This window comes from Salvelinus fontinalis, chromosome 26 (genome assembly GCF_029448725.1).
Source record: "Salvelinus fontinalis isolate EN_2023a chromosome 26, ASM2944872v1, whole genome shotgun sequence".
In the NCBI taxonomy this organism is placed as follows: Eukaryota; Metazoa; Chordata; class Actinopteri; order Salmoniformes; family Salmonidae; genus Salvelinus; species Salvelinus fontinalis.
The window spans coordinates 11,040,133-11,052,445 of NC_074690.1; the positions used below are offsets into that span (position 1 = coordinate 11,040,133).

Genomic DNA, 12,313 nt, shown 5'->3' on the forward strand with positions numbered 1-12,313 from the left:
CGATGTCTTTCCACTCCTCAATTGTCCAGTGTTGGTGATCGCGGGCCCGCTGGAGCCGCTTCTTCTTGTTTTTAGTTGATAGGAGTGCAACCCGGTGTGGTCGTCTGCTGCAATAGCCCATCCTTGACAAGGCTCAAGTTGTGAGTTCCGAGATGCCGTTCTGCACACTACTGTTGTACTGCGCCGTTGTACTGCGCCCTCCTGTTAGCTTGCACGATTCTTGCCATTCTCCTATGCCCTCATCAACGAGCTGTTTTTGCCCACTGACTGGATTTGATTGTTTGTCGCACTATTCTCTGTAAACCATAGACTCTGCCTTGCGTGAAAAGCCCAGGAGAGCGTCCGTTTCTGAGATACTGGATCCGGCGCGCCTGGCACCAACGATCATACCACAATCAAAGTCGCTTAGGTCACACGTTTTGCCCATTCTAATGTTCAATCGAACAGTAACTAAGTGACTTGATACCTGTCTGCCTGCTTTATATAGCAAGCCATGGCCATGTGACTCACTGTTTGTCGGAGCAAACCATTTTTGTGAACGGGGTGGTGTACCTAATACATTTGGAATCAACCATTCCCTTTATTGGGTTAAATAGGATGTCAGTAATTCTGGTCCCCAACGTTGTTGTGTTGTGGGTGTTACACATCTGAAGAGAAGCCTATGGATTTTCCAGGTTTAATGAAGTAATAAAACTTCATAATGACCTAAAATGAACCACCAGTGACCCACCAATGAGCCTAGACCATTTGGGAACACTGGGTATAGTGATATATCAATGCACAATCCATATGTACCTCACCATGAAGCTGTTATAGCCTTATTATTACAGTAAATTAAATACCCAAAGCTGAAAATGTGATATTATTTATTAATATCTGACACCCCATCTTTGAACAGAGAGGGTGGGGGACGAACGAGAGGAGGAGACTGAAAGCAGGCATGGGTTGGGCCAAAATGAAGCATGCATGCAGTAATTCATTACATTGAAAGCAATCTTAATCTTTTGTATTTCTCTACGTAACCACTATCACAACCACTCATTTAAGCATTTTACAACCAGGAAACAGTAGAATGTAGCAAATAAGACATTTTGTAATTTGTGTGAATTATCCTTGTTCATAACATACAGTACAAATGTATTGTGTCCTGTGTGCCTTTGCAATTTCACCAGAAGAGGGCAGTAAAGTACACTAAACAATCCTGTATTTGCTTCAGCATGGAGATAGAAAGCTCGATTTTTAATTCGTAACAGGCAATATAGATATTTGCAGTTGTGTGTTTGGGTAGGTTTTTCAGCGTCTATCCAACAAAATATTATTCAGTCATCTGGAATTTAATTCCTAAGACCATATAATCCTATTTGCAAATTATTAAATAAATCTGAATATTTTTTGTTTTATAAAGAGCATGATTTGTCAGATTGTCAATCAACTCAAATGCCATCTGGAATTCTAGTTGTACACGCAGTGTCCAGTTTATTACGTACAACCAGTACCGGGTCGGAGCCCCTTTGCCTCCAGAACAGCCTGAGAATATGATATTATTCATTAATATCTGACTCCCCTTATTTGAACAGAGAGGGTGGGGTCGAATGAGAGGGGAGAGTGAAAGCGCACATGGCTTGAGGGAGAGAAGGAAGCGTGCTCGCAGTCGAACAGCGCCTGTGTTGAGTGTGGTACATCTACAAATCTTAGTCCACAATACCGTCTCATATAAACTCAGTGTGGGATTGCCTTTATGCACAAAAACCAATAATGTGAGAACCCGATGCAGACGTCGTATCATGGCCGTTTAATAGTATCAACTGCTACTTTTTATTTGTGTCATACATTTTTTAACAGGCCGTGAAATCATCGATTTAGACTAAACCCACGGATACCTGGATTGAGATGCAGCAATGTCCCGAAGAATATGCCCACGCGTGAATTTCTGGTGGATGTTTTCAGTTCTATTTCTGGTGAAAGCAGTGGATGTTGGGGCATACAGCTGTCATGAGGTGAAGACCGCTTTCCAGGTGCGACAGATCGGCCCACTGAAGTGGGTACCGGAGACTCCTGGGACAGGTGAGTGTGTGCATTTCCCGGGCATTTCCCGCGGTCATTTACATTTGAGTAATTTACGCTTTGCACTTTGCATTAAGATCATCCCGACTGGTTATAATTTCGAACTCAAATAGAATAGTGTTTCTATTACATTGCTTTCCAGGAGTTGGTTAAACTGTATCCACCTCTCTATTAAACTTTGTCGCTCTTGTAAATTTAGTTTATTGAAATTAGAATTATGTAAATGAGACATTTTCGAAATGTTAGAAGGACAACACAGCTACCTTGTCAGCACTTTGATCAACAAAATGTACGTATCTGGAAAAGAGGCTTGTGAAATGTAGATTCACAGTCAGAATTGTCATTCCTCTGGCACGCTCCTGTCAGGAGCGCACGTGGTTCTCTCTACACACTCTTTCTGAGAGCCGGTGTAAATACAATACTGACAGAACAAGTTAAAATTAGTTTTAGATTGGATATTTTTTCGTTTTTTTGGTCAACAATAGCTATTCAACCAAGCATGACTATTAAAATGGTATATTCTGTATCAGGCGAAGATGGACAAAAATCCACTGCTTATCTGGGGAGGAGGGGGTTATTTGTTTCTGCCAGATTTCAATCGTCAATAGCTCTTAGCATGCCATGACAATGAAAGTAATATATTCTGAATTGGGGAAAGTTAAGAACAAACTCTTATTTACAACGATGGCCTTCTGGGGGAACAGTGGGTTAACTGCCTTGTTCAGGGGCAGAACGACAGATCTTTACCTCATCAGCTTGGGGATTCGATCCAGCAACCTTTCAGTTACTTGCCCAACGCTCTAACCACTAGGACACCAATAATAATAAGAGATTTGCTTGTGCAGAGAAACAACCGCCGTGTCTTTGTGAGCCATAGAGTAGGTGAACGGATGATCTCCCCATATGTGGTTCCCACCGTGAAGCATGGAGGAAGAGGTGTGATGGTGTGGGGGTGCTTTACTGGTGACGCTGTCTGTGATTTATTTAGTATTCAAGGCAAACTTAACCAGCATGCCTACCATTGCATTCTGCAGCGATACGCCATCCCATCTGGCTTGCGCTTAGTGGGACTATAATTTGTTTTTCAACAAGACAATCACTCAACACACTTCCAGGCTGTGTCAGGGCTATTTGACCAGGAAGGAGAGTGATGGAGTGCTGCATCAGAAGACCTGGCCTCCACAATCACCCGACCTCAACTCAAATGAGATGGCATGGGATGAAGGAAAAGCAGCCAACAAGTGCTCAGCATATGTGGGAACTCCTTCAAGACTGTTGGAAAAGCATTCCAGGTGAAGCTGGTTGAGAGATTGCCAAGCGTGTGCAAAGCTGTCATCAAGGCAAAGGGTGGCTACTTTGAAGAATCTAAAGTAAAAAATATATTTTGATTTGTTTAACACTTTTTGGGTTACTACATGATGTGTTATATGTTATTTCATAGTTTCGATGTCTTCACTATTATTCTACAATGTTGAAAATAGTAAAAATAAAGGAAAACCCTTGAATGAGTACGTGTGTTCCAACTTTGGACTGGTACTGTTTATGTAAAAAAAATCAACAACAATATTTTTTTCCCACACAGTTTGTCTAAGAGCCATTGAAGATTGAAAGTAAAAAAATACTAAAATAAATACTGTAAAAATGTGTCAATTCTTCCCCAGGTTCTGAATAAAGCAGTTTCATAGTCATGGCACACTTTGTGTAAGCGCTAATGAAGATTGAAATCCAAATATCCATTGAATATCCAATGTAAAAGTAATTGTACCTTGTACTGACAGACACCGCCAAGGTTCTGGCATATGACTCAGGCCCGAGGGGCGAACAGCTACACAATGATGTTGTTTTAGAATTTTTTTTATTTAACCCTTATTTCTCCAGGTAAGTTGACTGAGAACACATTATCCTTTACAGCAACGACCTGGGGAATAGTTACAGGGGAGAGGAGGGGGGATGAATGAGCCAATTGGAAACTGGGCATGATTAGGTGGCCTTGATGGTATGAGGACCAGATTGGGAATTTAGCCAGGACACCGGGGTTAACACTCCTACTTTCTCATTTCCAATTGGTTCATACAGTGATCTCACCGATTAGAAATAGGTCTACAAATGTATGATCTGTTCACACATGTTGCACAAGGGAAGGTTATTAGTGCTTTGGACAAGTGTGTTGCTATAGGCATTTGGCACTAATAAAGAATAGGCATACTGTATAAATAACATTTCTAACAGAATTTGGATTTCTTATTGTGGGAGCATGCAATGTAACTAACTGCTGTATAGTAATTACAGTTGAAGTCGGAAGTTTACATACAATTAGGTTGGAGTCAATAAAACTCATTTTTCAACCACTCCACCAATTTCTTGTTAACAAACTATAGTTTTGGCAAGTCGGTTAGGACATCTACTTTGTGTATGACACAAGTAATTACTCCAACAATTGTTAACAGACAGATTATTTCATTTATAATTCACTGTATCACAATTCCAGTGGTCAGAAGTTTACATACACTAAGTTGACTGTGCTTTTAAACAGCTTGGAAAATTCCAGAAAATGATGTCATGGCCTTAGAAGCTTCGGATAGGCTAATTGACATCATTTATGTCAATTGGAGGTGTAGCTGTGGATGTATTTCAAGGCCTACCTTCAAACTCACTGCCTCTTTGCTTGACATCATGGGAAAATCAAAAGAAATCAGCCAAGACCTAAGAATTTTTTTTGACTTCCACAAGTCTGGTTCATCCTTGGGAGCAATTTCCAAACGCCTGAAGGTACCACGTTCATCTGTACAAACAATAGTGCGCAAGTATAAACACCATGGGACCATGCAGCCGTCATACCGCTAAGGAAGGAGAAGGGTTCTGTCTCATAGAGATGAACGTACTCAATCCCAGAACAACAGCAAAGGACCTTGTGAAGATGCTGGAGGAAACAGGTACAGAAGTATCAATATCCACAGTAAAACGAGTACTATATTGACATAACCTGAAAGGCCGCTCAGCAAGGAAGAAGCCACTGCTCCAAAACCGCCATGAAAAATCCAGACTACGGTTTGTACCTGCACATGTATTTTTTGGAGAAATATCTTCTGGTCTGATGAAACAAAAATGGAACTGTTTGGCCACAATGCTCATCGTTATGTTTGGAGGAAAAAGGGGGAGGCTTGCAAGCCGAAGAACAACATCCCAACCGTGAAGCACGGGGGTGGCAGCATCATCGGCTATGAAAAGCCAACAGACATTTACTCCTGAGGTGCTGACCTGTTGCACCCTTGACAACCACTGTGATTATTATTATTTGACCCTGCTGGTCATCTATGAACATTTGAACATCTTTGCCATTCTTCTGTTATAACCTCCACCCGGTACAGCCAGAAGAGGACTGGCCACCCCTCATAGCCTGGTTCCTCTCTAGGTTTCTTCCTAGGTTCTGGCCTTTCTAGGGAGTTTTTCCTAGCCACCGTGCTTCTACACCTGCATTGTTTGAGGTTTTCTGCTGGGTTTCTGTACAGCACTTTGTGACATCAGCTGATGTCAGAAGGGCTTTATAAATACATTTGATTGATTGATTGATCATGTTTGGGGTGCTTTGCTGCAGGAGGGACTGGTGCACTTCACAAAATAGGTGGCATCATGAGGGATGGAAAATTATTGGATATATTGAAGCAACATCTCAAGACATCAGTCAGGAAGTTAGCTTGGTCGCAAATGGGTCTTCCAAATGGACAATTACCCCAAGCATACTTCCAAAGTTGTGGCAAAATGGCTTAAAGACAACAAAGTCAAGGTATTGGAGTGGCCATCACAAAGCCCTGACCTCAATCCTATAGAACATTTGTGGGCAGAACTGAAAAAGCGTGTGCGAGCAAGGAGGCCTACAAACCTGACTAAGTTACACCAGCTCTGTCAGGAGGAATGGGCCAAAATTCACCCAACCTATTGTGGGAAGCTTGTGGAAGGCTACCCGAAACGTTTGACCCAAGTTAAACAATTTAAAGGCAATGCTACCAAATACTAATTGAGTGTATGTAAACTTCTGACCCACTGGGAATCTGAAATAAATCATTATCTCTTCTATTATTCTGACATTTCACATTCTTAAAATAAAGTGGTGATCCTAACTGACCTAAGACAGGGAATATTTACTAGGATTAAATGTCAGGAATTGTGAAAAACTGAGTTTAATTGTATTTGGCTAAGGTGTATGTAAACTTCCGACTTCAACTGTATATAAACTCAGTAAAAAAAGAAATCCTCTCACTGTCATCTGCGTTTATTTTCAGCAAACTTAACATGTGTACATATTTGTATGAGCATAACAAGATTCAACAACTGAGACATAAACTGAACAAGTTCCAGAGACATGTGACTAACAGAAATGGAATAATGTGTCCATGAAGAAAGGGGGGGGGGGGTCAAAATCAAAAGTAACAGTCAGTATCTGGTGCATTGAGTACTGCAGTGCATCTCCTTCTCATGGACTGCACCAGATTTGCCACATCTTGCTGTGAGATGTTACCCCACTCTTCCACCATGGCACCTGCAAGTTCCCGGACATTTCTGGGGGGAATGGAACTAGCCCTCACCCTCCGATCCAACAGGTCCCAGACGTGCTCAATGGGATTGAGATCCGGGCTCTTCACTGGCCATGGCAGAACACTGACATTCCTGTCTTGCAGGAAATCACGCACAGACTGAGCAGTATGGCTGGTGGCATTGTCATGCTGGAGGGTCATGTCAGGATGAGACTGCAGGAAGGGTACCACATAAGGGAGGAGGGTGTCTTCCCTGTAACACACAGCGTTGAGATTGCCTGCAATGACAACAAGCTCAGTCCGATGATGCTGTGACACACCGCCCCAGACCATGATGGACCCTCCACCTCCAAATTGATCCCGCTCCAGAATGCAGGCCTCAGTGTAACGCTCATTTCTTCAACGATAAACACGAATTCGAGTATTACCCCTGGTGAGACAAAACCGCGACTCGTCAGTGAAGAGCATTTTTTTGCCAGTTCTGTCTGGTCCAGCGACGGTGGGTTTGTGCCCATAGGTGACGTTGTTGCCGGTGATGTCTGGTGAGGACCTGCCCTCCAACAGGCCTGCAAGCCCTCAGTCCAGCCTCTCTCAGCCTATTGCGTACAGTCTGAGCACTGATGGAAGGATTGTGCGTTCCTGGTGTAACTCGGGCAGTTGTTGTTGCCATCCTGTACCTGTCCCGCAGGTGGGATGTTCGGATGTACCAATCCTGTGCAGGTGTTGTTACACGTGGTTTGCCACTGCGAGAATGATCAGCTGTCTGTCCTGTCTCCCTGTAGCGCTGTCTTAGGCGTCTCACAGTACAGACATTGCAATTTAATGTCCTGGCCACATCTGTAGTCCTCATGCCTCCTGCCTAAGGCACGTTCACGCAGATGAGGAGGGACCCTGGGCATCTTTCTTTTGGTGTTTTTCATAGTCAGCAGAAAGGCCTCTTTAGTGTCCTAAGTTTTCATAATTGTGACCTTATTTGCCTACCGTCTGTAAGCTGTTAGTGTCTTAACGACCGTTCCACAGGTGCATGTTCATTAATTGTTTATTCTTCATTGAACAAGCATGGGAAACAGTGTTTACAATGAAGATCTGTGAAGTTATTTGGATTTTTACGAATTATCTTTGAAAGACAGGGTCCTGAAAAATGGACGTTTCTTTTTTTGCTGAGTTTAGTCTGCTAGAAATGCTTTTTAAACAACATTTGTTAAATGTATTAATCACAATTCATTAAGGCTTACTAGGCCATCATTGTAAATAAGAATTTGTTCTTATGGAAAATATAGTGTGGGTTTGTGGAGGAGCAAGGAAAGAGGGGACAAATGAAAAGAATCTCACAGCCAAGCATCCCTTTATCAATAAATACATCACTAGAGTATTAACATATTTGCTATTTCACAGGGCCAACCAGCTGCTTACTAAGCAAACATTCTGCCTTGAGAAATGAATAATAATTTTGTTAAATAGCTTTGTAGATTGCTCAACAGAGAGACATGACTTCTGAAGCCCATGCGCCGAGTCGGAAAAAGCAGAGTCAGGGAGAGAGACTCTCATAAACTAGAATCTATGTAGAGACAAAGTGTTACTGAGGTTTTCCTCAGTTTCAATACTGTAAGTCAGATTTCTTAGTAATTCCACGTCTGCATATGATGCTGAGATCTGATACTTTTGGACCTACAGTATTCAGAACAAATATGAAACAGGTCATGGGAAATGCACTTGAGTGCAAGTTTCAGACTGATACAGGAAATGCTTTTGAACATCGTCTGTCTAAGAGCTCCATATCTGCATGGAACATTAGGCAGACAGTAGCATTAGTCTTATGGAGATTTGGTTCCACCACAGGTTCATGGTCAGCTTTGTTGGTTAGCATATAATGACTGAGATTAGGAAAACTGATCCTAGATATGTTTTGGGAGGCATAAACTATCTGGAGCATGCGGGGAAGACTGTGGTTTGGGCTTCTATCCAGCTATGTTGATTTGATTCAAAACTCATTCCCTGGGGAGAGCTGGTGTGGAGAGAAACAAGACATCATCACCAAGGCTAACTACACTCCTGTCTCTCTTCTCTGTGGTTCTGTTTCTCTTTGGGATGTGTGTGTGGTAATAAACAAGTTGTTCCTCTTTCCTTCTCACGGCCTTCACGTGAAAATAACAGGAAGGAATGTTGAGAAGAGGCAGTCATCATCACCAAGTCCAAACGAGCCTCTCCTTTCAATTCTGCTCTTATTATTCCATCTTTCAAATATTTGCGGTAACGTCTTCATTTCTCTAAGGCCTTTGGAAAGTTTGCGAAACAGAAATAATGTTAGCCTTCTTAAAAAATCCTGACAGTATTTCTGGGTTTCTAGGCCTGGATTGAGCCTGTTTTCAATTGAATAAGAACTTGGTGGACGTAAATCGCGTTTTGATACCGGGCCTTCCCTCTCCGAGAAACCATTGTGTGTCCTTTGAATCGGAGCAGAGGGCTAACTGCTTCCAGAGATGACTCATGTGACATCTAATACCTACGTGGACACAAACCACAGCCACTGGCAGGCCACGTATATCTCTGTGCCACATCTAGGGGTAGAAGCCACCACCGTATCACTGCGTCTGACTCTGCATACCGTAACAGGGAGAAGAGCAACAGATAGCCGCCCGTTCAACATACCTAGAGGGGCATCCAAACCACTCAATATATTTGTTTTGGTGGCGGTGGCGTCGTCCCGGGCAACGGACAGGGCATGTCAGTTCCAGGCAGAGCAGTAGCTGGAGTAAGCCCCTTGCGAGAAAACGCAAGGGAACAGGGCCTTGTGAAGATGTCACCAGTCTGAATGGAAGCATTTGAGCCGCTGCATGACAAGCGTTTACAGCATGCAGCCGGCATGGTATATGACAGCAGCGTACTGGCCTAGAGGATAGAATGAGATTTGGACTGTTATGTGTGTTTGTGATTGGGGACAAAGTGAGAGCAGAGGCATACGGTTGGAATGAGTGGCATGCGTTGCCGTGTTTCCATGCATACTGTACTGTACTATAGAGAAGGAAAGTCTACTGGCCTGACTGTCCACCCAAATTCAGTGCTCTACCTCTCTTTGTCTCACTTTCTCCTTTATTTTTTCCATCTAATTGCTCACCACCCTCTTTCTCTATCTCTCTCTCTCTCAGTTCCTTTATCTCTACCTCAACACCCTACCCCCAACTAATTCAACACAACAACATTTGCTCTAAACTCTTGTTTGTTGCTTTTTATTTGGAGTGGTCCAGAAGAGCTTGCTTTGGGTCGTGCTCGTTCCCTCTTCAAAGTGCTGACCAGGGGATGAGAATACGAGGGGGTGTGTGTGTATAACTGCGACTACGAGTTGTACAGTCGCCAAACATAGCAACACTTGACATTTGAAGAGGCGAAACCTCAGCTCTTTTCATACTTCTCTGTGTTTGCTTTAGGGATTCAGTGCTGTGTTTCATTCATGTGTGGTGAACTGATTTCTCAGCAAGCGCCTTCAGTGTGGCTGCGCCATCAGAGCCAGCCGATCTGATTCTTGGATCTGGAAATGAAAGAATGGCACTTTTATTGCATGCATCCTAATTCAGTAGATCTTTACTTTGTATTTATTACTAGAAAATCATATCATGATGGTGATATGTATCCTACTTTCTGGTAATCCAATGAAACTTAGATGTAGTCATTCAGTTATTATGTTACTACCATTTGAAATATGATTTAATAAGACAATATAAGATAAATAGCTGCTTGTAGAACAAAGCTTAACTGAAGGCCTAATGTTTTTCTGGTGGTCCAGTCTTTGGTAGTAAACCTAACCTATAGCAAGTGTTCATACAGCTGCGTTACATTGAATACATTAGCTTTTAATGCCATACTTAAATGTGTGAAAATTATATGCATAATATTCTTTTAACAAGCCACAGGCCTAACTGCTTGTGTATTTACTGATTTAGAGCCCTCGTTTCTGCCATATGACAGGAAATCCATGGAAAAGTAAATGGCTATTAGTACCTGCAGGAATGCAGTGTTTTATGAGATGCTCTTACGCCTCGATCACACCGACAGCTTCATTGCGTTTTGGTACACCAGAAGTACATTCCTTTCCAATGGAATGCTGCGTTTGCCTTGCAGCATTCCATTGCAGAGGCAGTTGAAGTGCATACTGTGTGGTGCATACGTTGGACTTATCAAAAGTATGCATCAAATTGTATGCCTAGACGGCTTGACAGAAATGGTAGCAGAAGGTGAATGTTGAAGTTTTGTTGCACACATATCCAGATGATGCTGCGTACCATTTTGCGCAATGATTCTGTAAGTGTGTTCGAGGCGTTAAACGTACCTAGGATATGTTATTTGAGGAAACAGACTTAAATTATTCCAGCTCCAAATGCTCACTCTCCAGAAACTTAATAACCACTCTCTGGTCCATCAATTAATAAATAGTGTCTCTCCGCCACTGTGATGTGCTCGCCAACAATCCATATGGAGATTACAAGGGCGTCCTGATCTAGCGCTTTGGAGATCAATTAGAGGTCAGGCGTGGAGGCGCTCCATTCATAAACACCCAGGCGCTACAGTTGGCCGTCACCTCCGCCGTCCCGTGGCCTGACTAGATATGGTCACCTCATCTCTGTGGGCCTCAGATAATTACATTCTATGATCTACCAAGGCTGCTCAGATCACTGTCTGTACGCAACACACAGACAGTCTGGCATCCTGTTGACTTTTCATTATCAGTTATGATAATGGAATATGAGAATGCAACTAGCAGTTTACTCACACATTCAGTACATGTGGCACCATGTGTGACTCAAACCAGAACTCTGTTGCTGTAGGCACCCGTGTTCCTGTCAACCGAGCCATCAGAAGTCTTTGGCTGTGTCTGAATACCCATACTAGTGTACTACATAAACTGCGTTTGATCTAGTAGAATTCACTGGTCGTTTCTGACACGTGTTTGACATGTGTTTGACACAGCTGGTAATCAGATAGATTGGCACGCTGAATGGCGGGAGACAACGCAATTGCACATTAGATGTACTATTTTCCAAATTTCACATATTATAAAAAAAATCCTGCATACTATTTAGTATGCTATTATGGGTATTCGGACACGGCCACCGTTTTCGTCTTTGAGTTTGGCTTAGCTCCAACACAAAGACAGGGTTCACATCATGTGTTTATGTTAAGGGAATGGGAACGCAGGATGTTATCACGCTGCCACATCCTTGCCTGGTTAAAGCATCAAAGTGTCTGGCAGCAACTCTAAGCTAATGATGCCCTTTGATTCGTTGCACTTATTTTAGGCTCCTTCAAACAGGGCCTTCTCACATGGGAAGCATACACATGGTGCACACACACCCCCTCCAACCCAACCTCCTCTATAGTCAATATAAAGCCTCAGAGTCTTTGGTATGCTTGTCTGTACCCCAGCTTCACAACCCTACCTGCTCAATAATGATCCCAGAAATCCCTCAACAGCTTTATCTTTCATAAAAGAGGACTTGTGTGGCTGTAGGAAAAAAAACACAACAAACAAACTGCCAAGAGATGGATTTGAAGGTACAGAAAATACTAAACATTGTCAATGAAAGTATCTCCAGTGCCACTCATTACCATCCCACATATATACAACTTTACAGCGTAGTTTGGTTGAATGCAATATTGTCCTTTCACTGTCGGTAGCCTTGACAAAGTAAGTTTGGCATGTCCTCAGCAGGTAACCAGCTCTG

General features: G+C 42.7%; 1 protein-coding gene across 2 annotated transcripts in view; it reads left to right on the forward strand.

Moving 5' to 3' along the window:
• Nucleotides 1-1,660: 1,660 nt before the first annotated feature.
• LOC129823644 (glypican-5-like) overlaps nucleotides 1,661-12,313 on the forward strand; it is a 275,132-nt gene continuing 264,479 nt past the window's right edge. For both annotated transcript variants that reach the window (XM_055882512.1, XM_055882513.1), the window contains exon 1: nucleotides 1,661-2,064. In XM_055882512.1, coding sequence (XP_055738487.1) covers nucleotides 1,899-2,064 — 166 coding nt within the window. In that variant the 5' untranslated portion in view covers nucleotides 1,661-1,898. The remainder of the gene's footprint in view (nucleotides 2,065-12,313) is intronic.